Source organism: Cebidichthys violaceus, unplaced genomic scaffold (genome assembly GCF_023349555.1).
Source record: "Cebidichthys violaceus isolate CVI_PGR_0920_01 unplaced genomic scaffold, fCebVio1.0.p SCAF_3, whole genome shotgun sequence".
Taxonomy (NCBI): Eukaryota; Metazoa; Chordata; class Actinopteri; order Perciformes; family Stichaeidae; genus Cebidichthys; species Cebidichthys violaceus.
Genome location: NW_027176483.1, coordinates 11169374 through 11190789, shown reverse-complemented (window position 1 = coordinate 11190789; position 21416 = coordinate 11169374). Strand labels below are relative to the sequence as shown.

General features: G+C 40.8%; 1 protein-coding gene across 1 annotated transcript in view; it reads right to left on the bottom strand.

Annotated features, from left to right (window-relative positions):
* Nucleotides 1-20896, bottom strand: part of ptprq (protein tyrosine phosphatase receptor type Q) — a 36972-nt gene extending 16076 nt beyond the window's left edge. The window contains exons 1-33 of the mRNA XM_068723115.1: nucleotides 20852-20896; nucleotides 20296-20421; nucleotides 20061-20205; nucleotides 19658-19942; nucleotides 19338-19552; nucleotides 17625-17805; nucleotides 17092-17466; nucleotides 16684-16995; nucleotides 15799-16092; nucleotides 13690-13989; nucleotides 12798-12928; nucleotides 12494-12623; nucleotides 12266-12419; nucleotides 11985-12091; nucleotides 11728-11825; nucleotides 11119-11287; nucleotides 10631-10891; nucleotides 10356-10516; nucleotides 8479-8590; nucleotides 7822-7930; nucleotides 6318-6432; nucleotides 4981-5050; nucleotides 4664-4863; nucleotides 4245-4473; nucleotides 3999-4127; nucleotides 3748-3894; nucleotides 3157-3320; nucleotides 2196-2709; nucleotides 1904-2065; nucleotides 1440-1619; nucleotides 1234-1341; nucleotides 715-996; nucleotides 332-613 (exon numbers count right to left, since the gene is read on the bottom strand). Of these exons, the coding sequence (XP_068579216.1) occupies nucleotides 332-613; nucleotides 715-996; nucleotides 1234-1341; nucleotides 1440-1619; nucleotides 1904-2065; nucleotides 2196-2709; nucleotides 3157-3320; nucleotides 3748-3894; nucleotides 3999-4127; nucleotides 4245-4473; nucleotides 4664-4863; nucleotides 4981-5050; nucleotides 6318-6432; nucleotides 7822-7930; nucleotides 8479-8590; nucleotides 10356-10516; nucleotides 10631-10891; nucleotides 11119-11287; nucleotides 11728-11825; nucleotides 11985-12091; nucleotides 12266-12419; nucleotides 12494-12623; nucleotides 12798-12928; nucleotides 13690-13989; nucleotides 15799-16092; nucleotides 16684-16995; nucleotides 17092-17466; nucleotides 17625-17805; nucleotides 19338-19552; nucleotides 19658-19942; nucleotides 20061-20205; nucleotides 20296-20421; nucleotides 20852-20896 (6292 nt within the window). The remainder of the gene's footprint in view (nucleotides 1-331; nucleotides 614-714; nucleotides 997-1233; nucleotides 1342-1439; nucleotides 1620-1903; nucleotides 2066-2195; nucleotides 2710-3156; nucleotides 3321-3747; nucleotides 3895-3998; nucleotides 4128-4244; nucleotides 4474-4663; nucleotides 4864-4980; nucleotides 5051-6317; nucleotides 6433-7821; nucleotides 7931-8478; nucleotides 8591-10355; nucleotides 10517-10630; nucleotides 10892-11118; nucleotides 11288-11727; nucleotides 11826-11984; nucleotides 12092-12265; nucleotides 12420-12493; nucleotides 12624-12797; nucleotides 12929-13689; nucleotides 13990-15798; nucleotides 16093-16683; nucleotides 16996-17091; nucleotides 17467-17624; nucleotides 17806-19337; nucleotides 19553-19657; nucleotides 19943-20060; nucleotides 20206-20295; nucleotides 20422-20851) is intronic.
* Between the last annotated feature and the right edge of the window lie 520 nt (nucleotides 20897-21416).

Genomic DNA, 21416 nt, shown 5'->3' with positions numbered 1-21416 from the left:
TATTTGTCAAAAGACAAAACGGAACCTCATATGGCCCCTCAGGAACGTGGCAGAGAGAAACATAATGTTGCCCTGAAATGAAAAACTGGTTAGTTGTAATGACTTGTTTGCGCTTCTCAGTCCTGCTGGAAAGCATGTGGCATTAAATACCTGTGAAGTAACATCATTAACATGAGCTGAGACAGAGAGAGGTAACTGAGGAGGAAAAGACGAGAGGAAAGTCAGATTTAATCAGGCGCCCTTCGAACTCAGTCATGATGTAATCATGCAGTGTCCCGGAACTGAAAAACAAACCCTCCCCTTTCCACTCTCTCCCACCCGTCCCTCTCACCATCCTCCAGTGTGGTGATGTTGAGTGGCTCGCTGCTGTAGTTTCCTGGCCCGACACGTGTGTGTGCTTGCACCAAGATGCGGTACTGTGCATACTTCCTCAGATGCGTGATGTGGATGTAGTTGGTTGGGGAGGTGAGGTTCAGGTAGTGACTGGAATTCCAAATCTCCAGACTGTAGTGGGTAATCACCCCGTTAGGCATAAGAGGAGGCTGCCAGGTCACGTTCACTTCGCTGGGACTGACCGACTCATACATAACGCCATACGGAGGACTGCCAGGAACTGAAGAGAGAACATACCATTTTTAAAATTGGAACAGTTGATATTGTTACTAAAGGCTCTCATATGTGTGTGTATTTGTGTGCATGTATCCAGCAACACACCGTCCTCTCCGGACAGCAGGTATAAAGTGTTGGACGTTTGGTTGCCATGGCCGTAACTCGTGAACGCCTTCACAGACACGTTGTAGTAGGAGAATGGCTTCAGGTTCATCAGAGTGACTGTGTTAGAGGACGTGTTCATTAACGCAGAGTAGGACTCATTCTCATACAGGACCTCGTAATGTTGGATCACCCCGTTGGCTTGTTCTGGTGCAGACCAGGCCAATGTGGCGGCGGAGGGGCTGGTGTCAACCACAGTGAGGTTCACAGGGGGGGAGTCAGGCTCTGAGGAAGCAATAGAAATATCATTGACCAAATAATATAGCTGACCTAGCATCACATTGAATATGGGTAATTCAATAACTACATATGAAATATTTGAGTTTATCTATCAAATTTCATATCTAATATCACTGATATTCATTTACTGACATTGATTTTTGTTACTTCCACTCATATTCAAACACATGTTTTGAACACTTGAATACTTGTTTCTGTATACAGTGTGTGTTAAGTACATACCATCCTCTAAGGTGAGAACAATGATGTCATCTGCCTTGGACAGAGAGCTCTCTCCCACAGCTGTGGATGCAGCTACACGAAGCTTATAACCAGTATACTTGTCCAAATCTATATATTAGAACCGATATTTACAATAAGATCTGTGTCATGATGATGATAATGATTATAATGATTTTAGATCGCTGCAGAAAAGTTGGTTACTCTACCTGTTATCAATATGCTGGTACCGTTAGTAAACCAGTTAAGGGCCTGATAACTGTTTAGTTTGAGGCCATAGACAGTGTAATGTGTGATCCTCCCATTGGGGTTAAGTGGTGGGACCCAGTTCACCAGGATGGAGGTGGAGCTGATGTTTTGATAGGACACTTCGAGCACTGAGCTAGGGACTAAACACATACAGACATTGTTAGGCACAACAAAGAATGTTTCTGGTTTTGTAGGCCGTAGCATTTTTTTTTTATAGTTAATGATAAGTGCAATATGTAAAAACCAGCCCAAACCCTTTCTCTATTTCTTCAGTCTCTAAATTCAGCGCTTGATGTAGATCAGCAAATTTGATGAACTTCATGTAATGAACATTTTGGGCATGTAACAACATGGTTGATTGCACTTATTGCAAGTCACTTTGGGTAAAAGCAGTCAGCTAAATACATGTAATGTGACTACTCACCCTGCTCCCTTGTCTTCTCAGTGATATCTGTTGCAGGACCCTCTCCCACTGTTGTGGAAGCAGTGACCCTGAACGTGTACTCAGTGAAGGGATTCAGATCTGACACCAGATATGATAGCTCCTCAGACAAAATGTCCATCACCTCCTCTCTCACCATTACACCTGCGATACAAAAACAGATGGAAAAACAAGACCACATGCACACACAGGACTTATAATCACTGGAACACATCTTGTATCAAGGGCTGCAGGAAGTTAAGAGAAGCAGGGATAAGGACTAGTGCTCTCCCACCTTTCGTACCAGAAGCTGCTGCACTGCGTGTTGAAAAGTGTCCCGTAATTGATGCATCATGTGTGGACAAGCGGAGCTGGCCTGGGGTCAGGGACAAGGCGGAAGAATCTGAGGTCATATCCCCAGCAGGCGATTGCTTTGTCAGCCAGGGTGGAAGCGTAGCAGGTGGCACAGAGGTAAGAGGGAATGCAGAGGTCCCAGAGACTGCAGAGTCAGTAAATTTAATATTTGTGCTGTTAGAAAGTGAAGCAGAAACATAACTGGTACTGGGCTTCTCAGTGACCATTGAGTCAGTAGTTGGTTGAGCATCGGTGTCAGTGATGTAAACAACGCTTCTTTGCCCAGAGTGTGTGACACTGGAAGCAGTCGCAGAGGGCAGCGTGCGATCAGCAATGGTGGCCGTGAAAGTCGGGGGTGATGTGATCAGACTGAGCTCCGCAGATCTCTTACGCCGCCCTGGATTGTTAAGGACATCAGGGGGAAGGGTCTCATCTTCATTTAAACCAGTAGTATTCTGAAAGAAGAAAAACTACATTGTATAGCCTGACTGGAGTTTCTGATTTCTTCTGGGTGGGTTCAATGTAAAAAAAAAAGATTCTCAATAATTTGGGCTTATTGGTCCTTAAAGCAATGTCTACTTGAACTAGTAGACAGTGGACATGGCTTACAGGTTGCGTATGAGGATGTTTTTATAAATGGTCCCAATTGTCAGTACTAATGGGTTGAACAGGTATATATATATATATATATATATATATATATATATATATATATATATATATATATATTAGGTCCTGCCCCTGAAAATTATCATTAGTTTTTAGACTGTAAAAAAAATGTACTGTAAGTTTATGCAAAGATGAACAATTTCATCCAACCTTTTTAACTAAAAATGTTTAACAGTAGTAGCTGTGACGGGATACATTTATGGTGGCTTAGATAGCTGTAACATCTGGCCTACCATTTCTGCAGAGAGGGTGATGTCCTGCAGCAAAATGTCGCCAACAAGAACCTGCACTTTGTAGTGGGTAATTGGACCGTTGGGCTGGGCAGGGATTCTCCAACTCACACGGATTGAAACGGAATCTTCAGCTTCTGCCATCAAGTCCTGCACGGCACTGGGTGCTACTCACACAAACACACATAGAGCCAGAGAGAATTAGACACAGACATAAGCACACAAAACACACCCCTAAGCATGCAAGTAAGATAAGATAAGATAAAATAGACTTTATTGTCCCGAAGGAAATTTGTCTTGGAAATATACAGTGTCTGCTGATAAAACAATACAAAATAACATATTGCATACATACATTACATACATAAGTATGTATCGGACTTTATTGTGTTATCCTTGACATTTCTGTAGTAGTGTGTGATTCAATGTCCACTTTCCCCTTCCAAAAATGTGTTTATAAAAACATCCTTACATGCAACATGTGTTTGAATAAAAAAATGTTTTTTAATTTTTAGTAAGGGAATTTTTGGGGATTCATCTAAATGCAAAAAAAAAGCGCCATTCATCAGTACATCAGTTTATGAGTGGTCTCACCTTCGGCATGTGTAATTACATCATCCTGCGCTGCTGGACCCACTTCTCCAGCAGCTTTGGCTCGGACGGCCAACGTGTACCTTGTGTAGGGGGTCAAACCAGTCAGAGCAAACCGCGTGTCTCCTGTGCTGTTCTCATACAAATATCCTGCAATGAATAGGAGATAGAAAAAATATGGATTTTTATCAATTTAGAGTTTGAGTCTGTCTATGCATGAATGCACGTGTGTTCAAGAGTTCATAATTAATAACCTGTAGGTCCATAAAGGTAGAGCACATAGGTGAATTTTCCTGTGATAATGTTGGGAGAGGCCCAGGACACGGAGATCGATCTAGACGTCATATTCAATATGAAGAAGTTTTGTGGCGGGTCTTCTGGGGCTGCCATACACAAAGACACATAAATAAAGATTTTCATACATGTAGTACATTCTGTATATCCTAATAAGAGTCACAAATTAAACAAAAAGTACAGCCTCTTTTGCCTCTTTTTCATACCTGATTCTGGCATGCGGACCATAGTGGAGGCTACCTGTCCTTCTCCATCAGAGGTGAAGGCAGACACTTCGAATAGATAGGCAGTGTAAGGTCGTAGTTGATCAACTCCTACTGATATGGGCACACTCCAGGAAGCTGCAGGGGGTATGGCGGAGAGGGTGATGGTTGAAGACGATGCTGTAATCTCCAAGGGACTGAGAGTCGCTCGGGACAGGATATCTGCTGCATCCTACACATACAAAGTCATACACAGAGGGAAAAGTATATGAGGAAAAAAATGAAATTTCTAGCGTTATGTTGATGATGTACATACGGTCAGCCTTGTGCCTTGTGCCTTGGTAGCATCTACAATCCTGACAGAAACAGAACATTTCACAACAACAATGAAAAGGACAGAAGGTGACAGTATAATGCAGTACATTGCAGTGAGGCAGTGCTCCGGTCATGATGTCCTCTGCATTGACCTCCAGTGTGCGGACCGTCTGCCCAGTACGAGCGTGTTTAGCCTTGACAGCAAACTTCGTGATGAGACCGTTGATGCGGTGCGGCAGGAACCAGGTAACCATGACGAAGGTGTGGTTCAAAGCAAACGCTGTCAAGTTGGTCACCAGGCCAGGGGCTGCAGGAGATGCACACACAAATGAATGTACACACACATAGACAAACAATACTCTGTATACACAATTACTGTTTTAGATTTTGAGGTCATTATGCAAGTGTGCGCATGAACACCTACGGGACTCAGCGGTCTTTATATATACAGATTTGCTGAAGGCTCCTATTCCAGCTGGAGATGTGGCTGCTACCTAAGGGGGGGGGGGGGGGAGTAGGTATTACTTAATGATGATTCATGTTCGTGTCAATAGGGCAGTCATCAGATCCAGATTAGGTGCTTATCTCAGGCAATGATCACAACTGGAACATGAACAACAATGATATAACATTATGCAACAGATATATATCAACAGTATGTAAACAGACCTTTAGCCTCTGAATTGCCAGCTAAATCTTTGATCTTCTCAAAGATTTAAACTGTATAAATCAAAAATGAATGAAAAATAAATTAATAATGACGTAAAAAATTGAATGCCAATTTAAGTCTGATTATCAGGCAAAAGTGGGAATACATCTAAATGGACAATAATGAATGCTACATCCAAAACTTTATCTTGAAACATCCATCTTTTACTATATATTTATACTGAACAACTATAGAAACTGCATATTTAACAAAAATATAAATGTCAATGTTAAATTTTTCTAATTGCCGTTAAAATGTTTCTCAATACGAATACTTCTAGAAAATCAGAGGATCATGCTTCAAGAGCAATCACAACACAGGCATTTGTACAGTCTAATGCAAAATAACCTCGTCAAAAACTACAGTCTAAAATTACCATAGAGTCGAACCAATGACTTTGTAAATTAGACATTTTGTGTTTACCACTGTAATGAATAAGAATGGACATTGTCTATTTTGCCTGAAAATAACGCTAAAATACAAAAGTCAATACTTAGAATAGACAACAGATAACATTCTTAGGTCTGTCAGCTCAGCTTTTTGCACGGCTTAGTGTGCGGGCCAAAATAGTAATATGATACAAGCACACACACTCATAAAGGCGTGCACACAAATACAGAATGTGCAGGTGTCATGATGTGTGTCAGTCTCTCAGAGTCCATTTGTATTAAGGTCATTGTGGGTTAATGAATTCTGAAAACTAATAAGCACGATCACATTCAAGCTCAGTGACAACAGACAGTGGAAAGAGCCATGGCTGGTCCATAGATCTGTTTACCTGATTAATAATGAAATCAGGACGGATCAATTACCAGTATTCAGCCAGATCAAGAGAATAGTCCAGTCCAGTGGGATCTGTCCACATTTGTGTACAGGAGGACAGTTTCCAGGAATATGTTTGTTATGAGATACACCTTAGATTGTTGGATATGGGAGTCTATATTAGGTTATCATGTCTCAGTCGTGTTATGCGATGTGAGTTCACCAAAGTGCATTCCTATTAGCTACAACTTAATGGCCATAAAGAATAAATCTTGAATTGCATATCCTACCTCAATGTGGTATGTAGAACCTGAGGTGAAGTCAGTGAGCAGGGTCTCAGGTACGTCCAGGAACTTGGTCACCTGTGTGAAGGTGGGATCGGGGTAGGGACACACCTCCTTGTATCTGCAGGCAGAAATCCATTCTCAAGATCATCAGTTTCAACTCACATTATACATTCATGTACAGTATGGGGCTGGATGACGGGCTCTCAACAATTGTATTTAAGCATAGATTTAAGGTACTTCATTTTAGTATTTCTATTTTATGCTACCTCTACTTCATTATATTTTAGAAGGGAACTTTTAACACATTTCAATTTTTGTATTATCTCCTTAAACTTAATGCATAAGAAAAAAAAAGATATCTTTTCTGGCCCTTTTAGACTAGAATTAAGTCGAGAATTGAGGATTATTTTCTTATAAAAAAAGATTAAAACAATCTGCCACTGCTGCAAGAATATTTCCACGTGTATTCAATGAAAATCAACTTGTTTTGATATTTTTTTTTAAAACTACTACAAAGAACTTTCTTTATGTGTTGAATTTGGCGTCCCTGTGGACAAAAGTGATAGTGTATCTCTGAGCACCAGACTCTCAATTTACTGCAGCAGGGTCTGACAGTCAGTTCTGGTTCTCCTGTGCCTCCCTTCCCTCCAGCAATGCAAAGCTCTGCTCCTAACTGGAGGAGGAGCCGCTGCCGGGCCGGGGAGTTCTCCTTCACTCTCCCCTGATCGCTGCCAGAGGCCTCGCTGGAGTCTGAGCTAAGGACTTTCTGGTGATCCTGCATGACTTTGTCTGATTTTGAGCAGAATCCGACCCGGTTCACCAATTACAAGTATTAAGAATACGCATATAAAAATAGAAAATCTTTTCGCTAATGGCCTAGTCTACTTATGTAGGTCATATAGAAGCATCAGTATTAAAGAGACTGTTTCATAATCAGTTAAAAGTTCCACACAGTAACTTTAAGTATACTTTTGCTGATAATATTACTAATAACATGATTTTGAATACTTTAACTTGTAATGGAGTATTTTTAGGACTTGAATACTTCTTCCACCCCTGAAAACACATCAATAGACTCATTCCCATGCATGTAATAAATACAAATCTCAGTTGTGCAATACACATAGAGCCCTAAATGTATATAGAAGCCAAGAGCAAATTGTTTTTAAATTGTTACACTAGATTTATATTTCTTTACACACTACTATGATACATTTTTAGGATATTCAGTATTTTTTATTTGATATATATATATATATATATATATACTGTATATATGTATATACCTTTTTTCCTTTATTGACAGTCCTTTTTTCTTAAATTTGATTTGAATATTTGTTTATTTCACATTTGATATTTTCATGATCTCATGATGACATTTGCGAACTGCAATTTTCTTGACAGAGACAAAGACAACAAAGCTCTCCTGGATTATTGAGATTTACAACCTTTGTGGACTCCCACCAATAGACCAAAATAATTCTTCAAGACGACAACAATGAATTACCTGATGACGTATCCCTCAATATTGTTGGCATCAGGTGGCATTGTCCAGGAGAGAAGAATACCATTGGAGCCCACGGCCTCTCCTTCTAGGCCTAAAGGTGGGCCCGCAACTGGAGGAGAAGAAATGAAGTGTGTGAAGGAGAGAAGAGAACGGAAGAGTGTCTTTCCACATCGTCTACTGCGTACAACACCATATACAGCAAACATACAACACAGATATTATGGTACAGAACTTCTGTATATCATATCTCAACACTAGACAGTACCACAGTCATTTGAAGAATAGTGTTGTTGTCTGTGGGGACTGATCCTATGAGTGTGTGTGTGTGTGTGTGTGTGTGTGTAAGTGTGTGTGGGTTTGAGTGCGATTGAGGCCGAACTCTGATGAATAAGGCCTCACACAGTAGTGGCATTTCAATGACATTCACTGGAGACCCATTCATCCTGCGGTTCAAAAGCCTAGGCTTAAGTTACCTAAGAGGAATTAAACACACACACATCTACTGTACTAATTCCTTTCCCTGTGTGTGTGTGTGTGTGTGTGTTTGCTATAAGAGACTGAATCAAACAGCAGAGGGCAGACGAGAACCTTATGGCACTTTAACATTCAAAAACAAAACCCATCCAAACGACAGTAAACAGTGTGTGCACAACCCACCACTCTCATTAGTATTGATCATGCGGCTGACTCCGGGGCTGATGTTGGAGGAGGAGACTGCTGTGACCGTTACACTGTATCTTGTCCCTGGAGTGACATTCACCACATCAGCCTGCAAAAACAAAAAAAACAGAATCAGTGTATACTGTTGTATCTCTTTTATCATAACTACCCGTAATGTTCCAATTTTGTTATTGATTTCGAACTGGATGTGACTTAACACTGTCAATACAAGTGTGTATTGCTCTATAAAAATATAAGAGAATGAGAAGAATGGTCCATCATTATTTCCCAAAGTCCAAGGTGATATTTTTTATTTTTTTGCCGTTGCTTGATCTGTCAATTCCAGATATTCTGTTTACTATCACCTAAGACAAGAAAAAGCAGGTAATTCTTGTTTTAGTGGTTTGAATAAAGTTCTGTCAATCAACTAATAGATTAATTGTTTCAAGTATTTTCAAGTATTTTCCATCAAAACAGAAATATATATATGGATTTTTTTATTTTAAATCTAATTATCTTTTTTTTCAAATTGGCTACTCTACAATTTTTCCAAGTGCTCCCTTACAACTACACAAGTATTCCATGTACACATAACCCTGGTTAGCAATCACTATTGTAGAACATATTAGTAAAAAAATAGAGCACTCCTCTGACAAATCTCCCCAAATAGAACCAGGAATAAAACTAAATTACAAAAACATATGCAACAACTCTAAAGGCACTCAGCCACAACTTAATTTGACAGCTTGTGGCTGCACTTGTTTGTATCTGAATATATTTTTGCGACAGAAGAACTGTGTTGCAGACTTGTTGCTTTTAAACATTTGGACCTGTGACATTAGTATGTTTGGATGGCAATAATTCACACTCATACCTTATGTTACCTCCCAGAAATATGACAAACAGTGTTATATTTATGTTCTGTATATCTGAGTATATAAACATCTATGTGCACATCAATACCAAATATTGAGTGTTGAATTCTTACCTGTGAGTGTACCTGTCCCAAGCAGAGTGTTAGCAGCAGGATAAGTGAGAAGAAGGCCATGCTGGTTAGCAGAGTTAGCTTCAGTTTAGACACAGCAGGTTAGAGGCGTCGCCAGTGGAGCTGCATCTAGTGTTAGTGCACAATGGCTAGCAGTGGTCTACAGGTACTCCACTGAGGTAAAGAGGAATAACTCCAGGGTCTAGGAGCTGGTTAGCGTCATGAGTAAAAGGTCACAGGGTTAGTTGTTCACGAATTGGATATTAACGGCTCTTGGTCTTGAGGTATTCCAAAATTTGTGTAGGAGGAGAGTGAATCTTCTCATTAGCACGAGGCTAGCATTCTCCCTCTGGTCTCTCTCTCTCTCTCTCTCTCTCTCTCTCTCTCTCTCTCTCTCTCTCTCTTGGGAGAGCTGCTTAAGCAAATGAATGATTCAGGATTGAGCTCATGAGGCCAACTTAATAAATAATGAGATCTATTACTCAACCCTGTGCTCTGTGTGTGTGGTGTGTAAGGTTACATTTTGGGGGTATCTGACACCTGGCAGCCGGTAAGAGATGGTTGATTTGGTTGAATGGGAGGAGAGATAAAGAAGCATGCATGTTTGTGTGTGTGTGTGTGTGTGTGTGTGTGTGTGTGTGTGTGTGTGTAGATTGTACACTCAGTATCATAACTCAGCTGCATGTCTAGATCTTCAATGCCTGACTTCTTCCCGTTTCACTGCTCTTCATGAAACTGCATTGAGTGTATTCAGGTGAACTGTACTGTCCCATTGTCCAACTCGCTATAATGAGTTTATTAGGTGAAACTGTAAGTTCAGAAATGTCATTGTTGTTATATCTAAGCAGTGTGTGTGTGTGTGTGTGCTTCGTTGAGTACGTGTGTGTACCTGAATGTATTCGTCACACGCAGGGTACACTGTGACCTTTCCCTGGTTTGGTAGCAGGTTGACTTGATAATGATCCACACACCCAATCGCCTGCTTCCAACGTAATGAGAATGCACGTGCAGAGACATTCACGACACGCACACCTCGCACACGTGCTGGCCCTCATAAAAAGACAAGAAAGGGCGGAATAGAGTCAGATAGGTGGAGAAAGTAAAAAAACATCAGGTTAGTTGATATTAATAATGTAGTGTTGTAGCCCTTGTAATATCGTCTACCTGTGGTTACAGTTAGAAAGGCAGCGTTCCCCGCTGTCACTCCTCTGACTCTCTCAGCGCTCACGTTGTAACTGCAGCCGTCCACCAGCCCTGTAACAACGGCAACCTGTTCCTCCTTGGGTACGGTCTGTGTGGTTGTGCCTGAGGTGTTGGCCACAGTGACTCTGTGAAAGTCGAACTCTCCAAATGCACTGTCCCAGCTCACAGAGACAGAAGAAGAGTTCATGTGGCCTAAATGAAGAGCGCATAATCCTGCTGGGCCTGGAACACAGTTTTTACAATTTTACACCTTTGTTTTTCATCTCTTTGGCTACTATTCCATTATTTTATGTGTTACGAGGGCATTATGCATTGAGGAATCACAAACAGCTTTTTCTATCTTGGTAGGACAAAACTTTCTGAAATACTGTACAGAATTTAGACCGGTCTGTTTCTGTATGTGTGTGTGTGTGTGTGTGTGTGTGCCTGTATGCATGAGTATCTCTTACGTGTGCTGAACTCTCTGTGGACTGCCTGACTGGTGTCTGAGCCAAGCACACTCTGAATGCTGACACTGTAGTCTGACCCTGGGATCAAATCCCTGATCTCATAACGTGCGTCCTGGACAAGAACCTCAATCCATGATTTCCTGTCCACAGACCGCAGGCCAAAAACAAGCTGAGAAAAAAAATTAAAAAGTCCCAAGTTTCAATTACTGGCCGCAAAAACATGCCACATTTTGGCTTTATCAATCCTTTATATGTACTCATGTCTTTTATTTATGTTTGTTAATGTGGGTGGGTATTGTGCATGCATGTAATGTGCTTGGTCATTCTCCCTGGTCATGGCTCTACTGAGGTCATACATCTTTAAAGGGCTGGTAACCAAATCTGTGGTGCGCTGACAACGGTTTCTAAGTAACCAACAGGTGAGTGCAGAACCTGACGCATGTGGCCTTCTTTGTCCTTTGAAGAAAAAACATTTTGAGGAACGTGTGTGTAAGACAAATGAGGACTGATATCTATCTGGAAGTTACTATGGCATACCAACCTATAATGCCTGTCCCTCCTACTTTGATTACTTGGAACTGAACAGCTGAAGTATTTTACATGTCTTACCTTGTACCCCTCCACCTGTCCTGGCGGTGGTCTCCAGGTTACAAACACAGACGTCACTACCTGCTCTGAAAGAATCACATCCTGTGGCACCTCTGGGACTGGAAACAAGACTACCATTAGCATGAGACACCGTTCATGAACTGACTCATAATCATCGTCATCTGTCACTATAGGTAATACACGTGTGAATATAAACTCTTTGAAAACTTTATAGGTTCACTTTAAACAAGCAATACGTCTCAAATTCTTAAACTTACTAGTATGGAGGATCATAGTAGCAGGTTTACTCCTTCTTTCCCCGCTGGTGCTAATCACTTCGATTGTATATTGGCTTCCATAAACGAGGCCTTCAAAGCTGTAAGATCTGTGAACACACAGCTCTAGCAGTCATTGTTTTGTAAGCACAGACTTTGAGTAATCCATGTTGCACTACAACTGCACTCAGTTGTTATGAAATAAAGTTTTGATCTGGTGATTGTTATTACAGTCTCATAACACAGTAATAATGTGTGCACTGGCTGACAAGAGTGAGACTGACCTAGCCTCTGGATGAGAAATCATCAGCTCTTGACTGAATGTTCTGTTTTTGATTGACAGGATGAGTCCGCTCGCCACTCCCCTGACCATACTCCAACGTACGCATATGGATGATGTGGTTTTATTCACAAGAGACATCTTCACTGGGCTGGGGGCTGGCATATAAAAAACATTCCAAATAGTTAGTTAAAATAGAACGATTGAGCAGTGTGTGTATGTGTGCGCTTACCTGCAGTGATGTTGATGGTGACGGGGTCACTGTCTGTGAAGGACTCTTTCTCTGTTCGTACTGCAAAGTGGTAGATTCTGCCTGGAGTCAGACTAGAAAACGTTGCGCTCTGACTGAACACCTTCTGCACCTGTAGCACATAAATGGTATAGACCTTTTCAAACTGGATAACATAAACATTCTATATGGGTCCCTTTGTATTTCCTGATGCAATGTTTGCTAATGCAGTGGCTGACAGGACATAAACTTGGACCAACTTTGGTCATCATGAATCTCAAAGTAAAATCTCCTTTTTCTGGTTTACCATTTGTGAGTGGTCACAGTTTAGGCAGATGACCTCGTAGCTGTGAGCCTGTCCTGGTGCTGGATCCCAAAGCAGCTCTATGGACGAATCTGTCACCACGCCTTCCCTCACTCTGTTAGGAGTAGCCAGACCTAAAATCAAAAACCATATCCTACACTGTAATTATTCTTCTAACATACTGAAAATACCAATTAAGCTTGGTTGGGCGATAGTTGTTAATTTTACGTTTTAAAAACCTAGGTATCATATAATTTATATATAATATATTATTGCAGTAATAATGAAATAAAAAGTTGGCAACAACTTGATGAAAGACACATACTGTACATGTTTATATGTAGTATATATGTTTTTTTTGTTTTTAAAACAAACATTTTAAAAATGCATTTAAAGATGATGCCACTGTCTTATTTTAGCGTCCCTTCATTTTGGGTCTGTCTCAAAACAAGATACAAAATGTATCATACAATATAACATCTGTCATATAGCTTGAGGCCTGACCTAAATAGTATGGATTTTTGCGATCACTACATATTGAGAACATACATTTTCCAAAGAAAATCAAACAGTTAACCAGTAAAGTGATGCCAATATTAGAGTGGATTAATTTAATCTAATTGCTGAAATATGCAATAGATAAAGATGTGAAAAAGTACTTTGAATTAATATCAAATTATATATATTATATTAAATAGATAGAGTAGTGCTATCCTGCAGAGAAAAAGTGATGAGAGGCCTTTTCCAGGTTAAAATACACTAACAGAGAAGGGCTCACTATGTTGTCAGATCATTTAAGTCAATATAAGCCCAAATGTTATGCCGACACCTTCAACAACAGCAATTTGAATGTGTCTGCTCCCACTAAGTACTAGTATTTGCTGAGGTAACTCACTTGTTCTAACGGGGCGGGTGTAGTACGGTGGTCCCATCTGCTCTTGGCTTGTGCTGTACACCTTGAGCTGGTGCTCTGATCCTGGACTGAGGTTGCTCAGGGTTATGATATGAACACCAGCAGGCAGGGAGTACCAATGACATGTGTTCCCACACAGTCCCTCACACAGACTGTCACACAATCCTGGACATACACACACGTTCACCCCATCAATCAGGCCCAGATGTGGATGCTGAATGTAAAGTTGTGCAGAGTTTGTGCCCACTGAAAGGGGGACTGCTACCTGAACTGGCATTGGATCTAAACATACAGAGAGAGAAACAAGAGACAACGATAGTAGAAATTACTGTCTACATTGTTAAAAGATAGGTTAATTCAGGTCAGGTGCCCAAATTAATATTGAAACGTGTTTTGCTTGCTGTAATCATTCCTTTTGTTCATACTGGCCATGGGGGACTAAATCCGCAGTCCTCATTCTGTCTGAGTATCAATAAGTTTATCTGAAGCTTTCTAAATTGGTAAAATTATGTCACAGCCTGTTTAGTACAACCCCCCTCTTTTTAATCACTACCCTTCCACTGCAACTCAACAGGGGAAAAAGACAAAAAAAAGAGAAATGTAATCTGAAAAAGCTGTAACTTTGGTCGATCCCCACTGGCTACCTCTGACTACTGAGGCCTTATCTTAGCTTCAGATAAACCTCTCTTAATAATATCCAGTTCGCCCCGAGCGCCCCCACCGGCGGGGGCGGAGCATGCATCCAAAAATTCATCCACTCATAATGTGCACTCATCAGTAACGAATATAATGATGCTGCATAGCTGCTCAAACTGCAGCTCCTGCGCTACAAAGTCATCTCAGCTGTTTGTACACACTCCAAACACAACATATGACAAAGCTACGTATAATACCAAGTAACACAATCGATATAGCGCCCCCTAGGCAGTCCCACTCGCCACATTTATGCCAATAACGTTTTGAAAAATTCAATACTAACACCCGTTAGCTCAGGAGATCGCTAGCGACCAGACGGCCGCAGCCCTTTTGTCACATTCCGCTACGACACAGCCTCGCAGTTTTACTTACAAAACAAAGCCATCATCATAATCTGCATAATCGATCACATCATAAACCAGCTCCTTACTTTGAGATGTTCCGCAGCAAAAAACAAACAAAACATGTTTACTATCTATCTGCGCAGTTCATCCGTCTCTCTGTGAATTCAAAGCTGGCGCTGCCCTCATGAGCCTCGAGTGCCTGCTAGCGGAAGGGGCAGGGTTATACGTCTCAGCAAATTGGATTTGAGAAATTTGACACTCAGGTAGTTTTTATTTTATGATTGGCTAACGGATTCTGTCATTCAAAATCACGTTAGGTTGTTTCAACAGAGCAGGCTGTAACGAGTCTATGGAACTTTTCATTGCGTCAAATCGGCCCTTCGCACAGGCTTTAAGGCTCTGGAGGATAAAAAACTGGAATTCAGACGATAAAATCCCGTGGATGACAAACATTAACAGTCTCATAGAGGATCCAGGCTCTCAAAATGATGCCAAACTGCTGCATATGGATAGATTGAACACTATTAGTGATAAAAGAAGTGAAATATATAATTATATCGTATATAAAATTACAATAAAACAGCTGGAACAAAATTACATTTTGGTTGACGTCGTTTGACCTCTCCGTACTAGATCAAGATGTACTAGATAAAGCTTCATTTTATCAAAGTAAAAATTTGTTTAGAGACCCTCAACATATAGTTCTATGATCTGGGAGAGCTGGAAAGCTTGGACCTACATGATTTCTAATAAAGAAATATCCTGAAATTGCTTTTTTTTTTCCTTTGGAAAATTTGAATTTTCAATTTGTGCTGTGTGCCATCTTAATCTACTCTTAACATAGTAACATATATACTGATATTTACACATATCAACGCATCTCACAAGTGTTAGGGTTATTTTACTACCAAAAGTATTAAAATAGCCCTTACAGTTGCAACGCTACACTCATTATCGTATGGGTATGCTTTTTTCGAGCTGAGGGCCTAAAAATCGGTCTAGGGTCCAAAAGGTTCATATCCTTTAAAGGCAGTATTGTTGTTTATCTTACCTGTGGTGTGTATGATTGTGGTCCTGTTGCTCCTGTCCTTTCCCCGCAGAGAGACAACTCCTATTTCATAAGTCTGACCTGGAGTAAATGCGCCCAAATTAACACACACAGACTGACGTGCCCAGTGTGCACTGGGACTGGTCTGGTTTATCCACAGTGAGGTTAGAGTGGGATAAATGGGTGGGTGGGATGTGACATAATAACCATCTGGTGGGTGATCAGGTGAACTGGTCCAGCAGACTGTCAGATCTCCTGTTGTTTTCAACACCACCAGACCACTAGGGGCCTTCACCGCTATGAGGCACAAAGGAGATTGTTATTTTGTTGTCAGCTAACCTGAGTCAAAGCAAATACATGGTTTTTGTTTGGACAATTACATACTGTAAATTTGAAAACATCTGAAACGTATCCACTTTGGTAGACAAATAAGTGTTTTATTAATGCTTTTGATCATAAATGTATCTAGAAAAATGACCATCACAGCAAGACAGTCAAGGACTAGTCTACTAAAACCCCTGACTGGACCTCTGTTGTGAGGATTGTACTGTCTGGGTGAATAAGATGGTCTATAGTAGCAATAACAGTGAATTAATGCAAATGTGTGATTGTGAAGTTCTCATTTGTGTATCTTTCCCAAAATTAAAAAATACTTCTTTCTAGATTTTCTTAGAAATTAAAATTAATCATCATGAATCAGTAGGAAAATCCCAGGTGTAAATAATAAAATGTATGTTGAAACTAACGAATTCCATTTAATTGCCCGTTTCAGGGTCCTGGTATTGTGAATGTAGGTTCACTGTGACCCTGTCATGGCTCACTGGAACACTACAATAGAACAGAGGCATCACAAATATCTACTGTGAAAACGTACTGTTATATGCTTACCAGTCTGTACAGTCACAGGCGCTTGTCCACAGCTCTCTATGCCATGCTGGGTGACGGTGTAAACTTCAACTCTGTATTTCCTGTGAGACTCCAGCCCTCCAATCACAGCAATGTATGCCTGCAGCCCACCAGTCTCAGATAACCTGGAGATATTGGTCATTCCAACTATGCTCTCTTGTCGTGACGACATGTCCACACAGCGCACAACAAAGGTCCATCTAAGCCTTAACTGTGCATCTGTCATTCTCCAGTGGACACTAATCTGACTGATGGTACTGGGGCCAAAAGTGATATTTTGAGGAGGAAGAGGTCCTGTAAGAAAGAGAACATAAAGCTTTGAAGTTACATCTGTTACCACAAGATGCTTGTGCTTGCTTGTGTGTACTTTATGTGTGTCAGCACACTCACTAGTGTACGCAGTTCGTGTTTGTCCCAAGCTCCAGGTGGAGCCAGCAGGATGAGAAGCTCGAAGGGTGAAAGAGTAGATGCTCCCTGGAGACAAGCCTGTCACTGCTACCCCTCTGGAGAAGAGGAATATGGGGACCCTGACAGTTTTTCTAATACTGCTCAAGCTCTGTGTCCCCTTTTTGTCCTCTGACTTCCTGCTTCCATCTTCTTCATCTTGACCCGACTCTCCATCTTCCTCCTCTTGGTACTGGAGGAATATCTCAATAGAAGAAAGATTAAGAGAGTTGAAAGGTGAGAGGTCACTCCAATGAAGCTGTACTTGTTGCTCTGTCACCTGAACCAGGTCAAAGGAGAATGAGGCAGGGACAGGAGGGGCTGGGAAAGAGGGAGACACAAGTTGAAAAAAAGGATTTATTTTGTAAAACTGCATCTATCATCAAGTGATAATTGAAGGAAAACTCAAAATTGTCTCAAATAATGTATGCACAGTAAACGATGTGGTTAATAAAAGGTATAATACACAAGGTATTTACTCTGGCAATGGCAGATGAAGGGTAAGGGGATGTTACAGAAGAATGGAGTGAGAAAGTATCCTTGCCCTGTGGCATTTCTCTGAAGGGCAAAACAGTCTGTCTGATTGGCTGGCAGTAATGACATCATGGAGTTTGTCAAGTTATAGGCTGAGCCATCAGACCAGAGAGGATGCCCCTCCTCCTGTGGGGTGACAGAAGAAAGACATTATGCACTGTATGTATACACATGACAGACATCATGTCATTAAAGTGAAAGTATCAGAAACAAATCTCCTCTTTAAGGAGTAACTGCTGCATTGGGGCTTTTTCTGTTGAAAGTGTAAACTACTTTGGAAGAATATCACCTGCCCCTGTGTTTTTACTGGTCTATGATTTTGAAACAGAGGATATACGCTAACATGTAAGGACCTCGCTGCAGGCGGCAAAAAAGAAAACTGTCTACATAGGCTAGTCTTGAAATGTAAACTGTATTTACTTTAACTATTCTACTCAAATCATAAAAAGTAAATCCTACAAAGAGTAGTCGTTTCCTAAGCATATTCACTATACATATAAAACTATTTGGGCCTTTTTGTTCAAACTAATCATAATTCATTGCTTTGAATAGGTTTCTTTACACAAAGTAAGTCGGTGTGCACACTACAGGAGTTTTCTTAAGTGCTGACAAAATATTGTGCGGGGAAGTTTAAATATACTGCAGTACATTTTCAGATCTACTACTGTCCTGCAGTTCACTTTCCATATATTCCTCCATATCCTACAGGACCATATACTGCGTGATTCTGACAGTCTTGCAGGTCAGAATAACTGCTGAACTATACAGGTTATAATAAGCATGCACTGTTACTTCTTACTGCTAATATACAAAGTTGAATTTCTACAGGGTGTCCAAATTTTGTGTGTAGGCCTTGATAAAAACTATAGTACCACAATTAAGTTTGTAACACTGCAAATATATAAATATTGCTAACCTTTCATCAGCAGGCCATATGGCTCAGAAACGCAAATGTGTCACTTCATGATAAATAGTGACTTAATATTTATTTAAACATTTATTTAAATAAAAAATCTTCACAATTTGCCACACTAAATACTTTCAAAATGGTTTGGTCCTCACAAAAACTCTTACATTCATTTTTAACATAAATTAGTAGTTAATAATTTCTCTTTCTTAAACTCTCTTTCTAACAGGAAAAAAAACATTCATTACTCACTTTTCCTGTTGCACATAACGGAGCACAAGCCAACAAAATCCCACAACTGAATTCCCAAAACCAAGCTATCGAACGTTACTCCTTCTGCCACCGCCTATAAAGCTCTCTTAATTAACAATAATAAGATTTACACTGTGTGTCATAACCATAGTTGCATATGATTGGTGGAACAAACGTTAATCAATAAAAACAAACAATCGGAGCTATACAACATAAAACAGTCCTGCCTTCTTAATCAGTGACCTTGTACATATTTATTTAATGTTTTTTGGACAAATCTCTCTTTAAATTACAAAATGCTAAGTTATTCATGAAAATGTCCAAATGTGAGAAAATGTTATTAAATAGTATATACATATGCACATTCTCAAAGAAATGACAAGAAATGGTATGTCACAATACGTGGCAATTATTTATTATGGCTCTTACTTATGGGATGAAGAGAAAAAAAGCCTCCTAAGTACCGCTCCTTAATATTTATGTTATGTAATAAGGCTACCTGTTGGTCATTGAGTCCGGTCCATAGCAGCAGCAGGTTGTGGCTCAACAGGTGAGAAGATATGAAAAGCAGATCTTTCTCAGTCTTCAGATCAGCCAGGTGACTTCCGGCTGCCAGGCCTCCGCAGCTGTGCTGGGCATCAGTCCAGGTCAAACCCGTCCTTCTCACAGTGTAACAGCTTCTCACATTGGCCAACCAGCCAGGTGGGCACTGAGCTGGAGACAGTAATTATCATCAACTAATACAGTAATTTTTAAGGCAGATGATCAAATTGTTGTCATATGATGAATTGATTGTGGTAAAGCAAATGTGTACAATACCTGTTTCAATATCAATGCTGAGTCTCTGCTGTAGGGTTATATTAAGGTGTTTGAGGAATGTAGTGACCACAACTTTGGCCTTGAAGCGCGTGCCAGGCTGGAGACCTTTCACTGTGTACTGAGAGTTTGTCTCTGATGAGTTTATGTTGAAGATGTGCGTGACAGATTGTGTGTGAGTGTTGTACAGACTCAAGGTGGCTAGGGTTTGTTGTTTGTGAAGTTTCCACATCAAGAGAGCAGTAGTAGTCGTGCTGCAAACATGAAGGGAGGACAGGGAGACTGGAACTGGACACATATACAGTATAAAAGGAAAGGAGTAGAGACAAGATGAAACAAAATGACGTCAATAGGCATTATACCAAACACTTATCAAGCATGTTATTTTTCTACATCAGACACTCACTGAATGGAAAAGTCTTTGTCTCAAGAGAAGCATCACTTCTGCTGGCTGTCAGTGAGATGGTATATCCTCTTGGGTCCTCAACCAATCGTAATGACACTTTGCAGTCAGGGGAGCATGCTGAATGATCGATGGGCTCCACATACACCTGCAGAGATGTGACCATTCATTTAGTTATAAAAATAAATAAACTAAAATTAATGAAACTGGACCAGAGTGAGCATGCCATTGTTATTACCAGCTGGTTACTTGCAGTCCTGCAGGTGACTGTGTAGGCATCTGCATATTTTGTGGATGGGAAGGACTGAAATACAACTTCAACCTCAACAGGGTTTAAATGCTGTTCACAGGTCAGCAAGACAACCTGAGGAGGTGTAAAAGTAACATGTGTCACAGATGCTAACAATCCTATGTACCTCAAGAGGGATTCTGTCCATATGGCTCTCAGCATGGCGACGGCTAGAAGCTAACAGTGCTGAAAGCAATAACTGCTGACAGAGCCAACAGTCTTACACTACCGTGAAGACACCATCGGTCGGGACGGCATTATCAGCAGTAAACACCATATGAGCGCAGTGCAGAGCACAGGCATTAACGTGAGCTAGCCAGTGCCATTGGAACACAACTAAATAACACAAATGCACTAACATGCAGGCAGGGTTGCCCCGGCTGTGCAAACAAAGCACAGAGAATCTTGGATTACAACACACGCATGGAGAGTGTCGATCCAGCACCTTTAAAAACAGTTACAATACACCTGGGAAGATACATAAGCATGATGGATATTCTCTTACCTGGCACAAACTAGCAAGTAAACACAGAATCTCTGTTCCACCCATTGGAAAGGTCACTCCATCTCATCGAGCAGTCACTGATCCACCCGGATGCGAACAATCACTTTCATCACTTTGGAGCATACCCTTCACAAAACATCAGCTGTGGAAAGTCCCAAACTATTTGGCCCGCTGGCGACCAGCTGAGCGTCAAAAAGTTAACTGTAACTTTTTAAGAGTTGAAAAGTCGTGGATTACATATTCATAGCTATCTTAAATCATGGGGAAATCTCGACTTGCTTTTACTTTAGAGACTGGACTTTGAATTTAGTGCGCATTCAAAGTCAGAGTTCAATGGCTGTTTCCTCCGAGAAGCAAACCCTTATGTGAAGGAGGAGAAGGTGTTTCGGTGAGTATGGATAGAGAGAGAGAAAGAGAGAGAGAGAGAGAGAGAGAGAGAGAGAGAGAGAGAGAGAGAGAGAGAGAGAGAGAGAGAGAGAGAGAGAGAGAGAGAGAAAGAGAGAGAGAGAGAGAGAGAGAGAGGATGTAAGAGTTCAACCCAATTTGTTCTGGCTCTTTGTTGGGA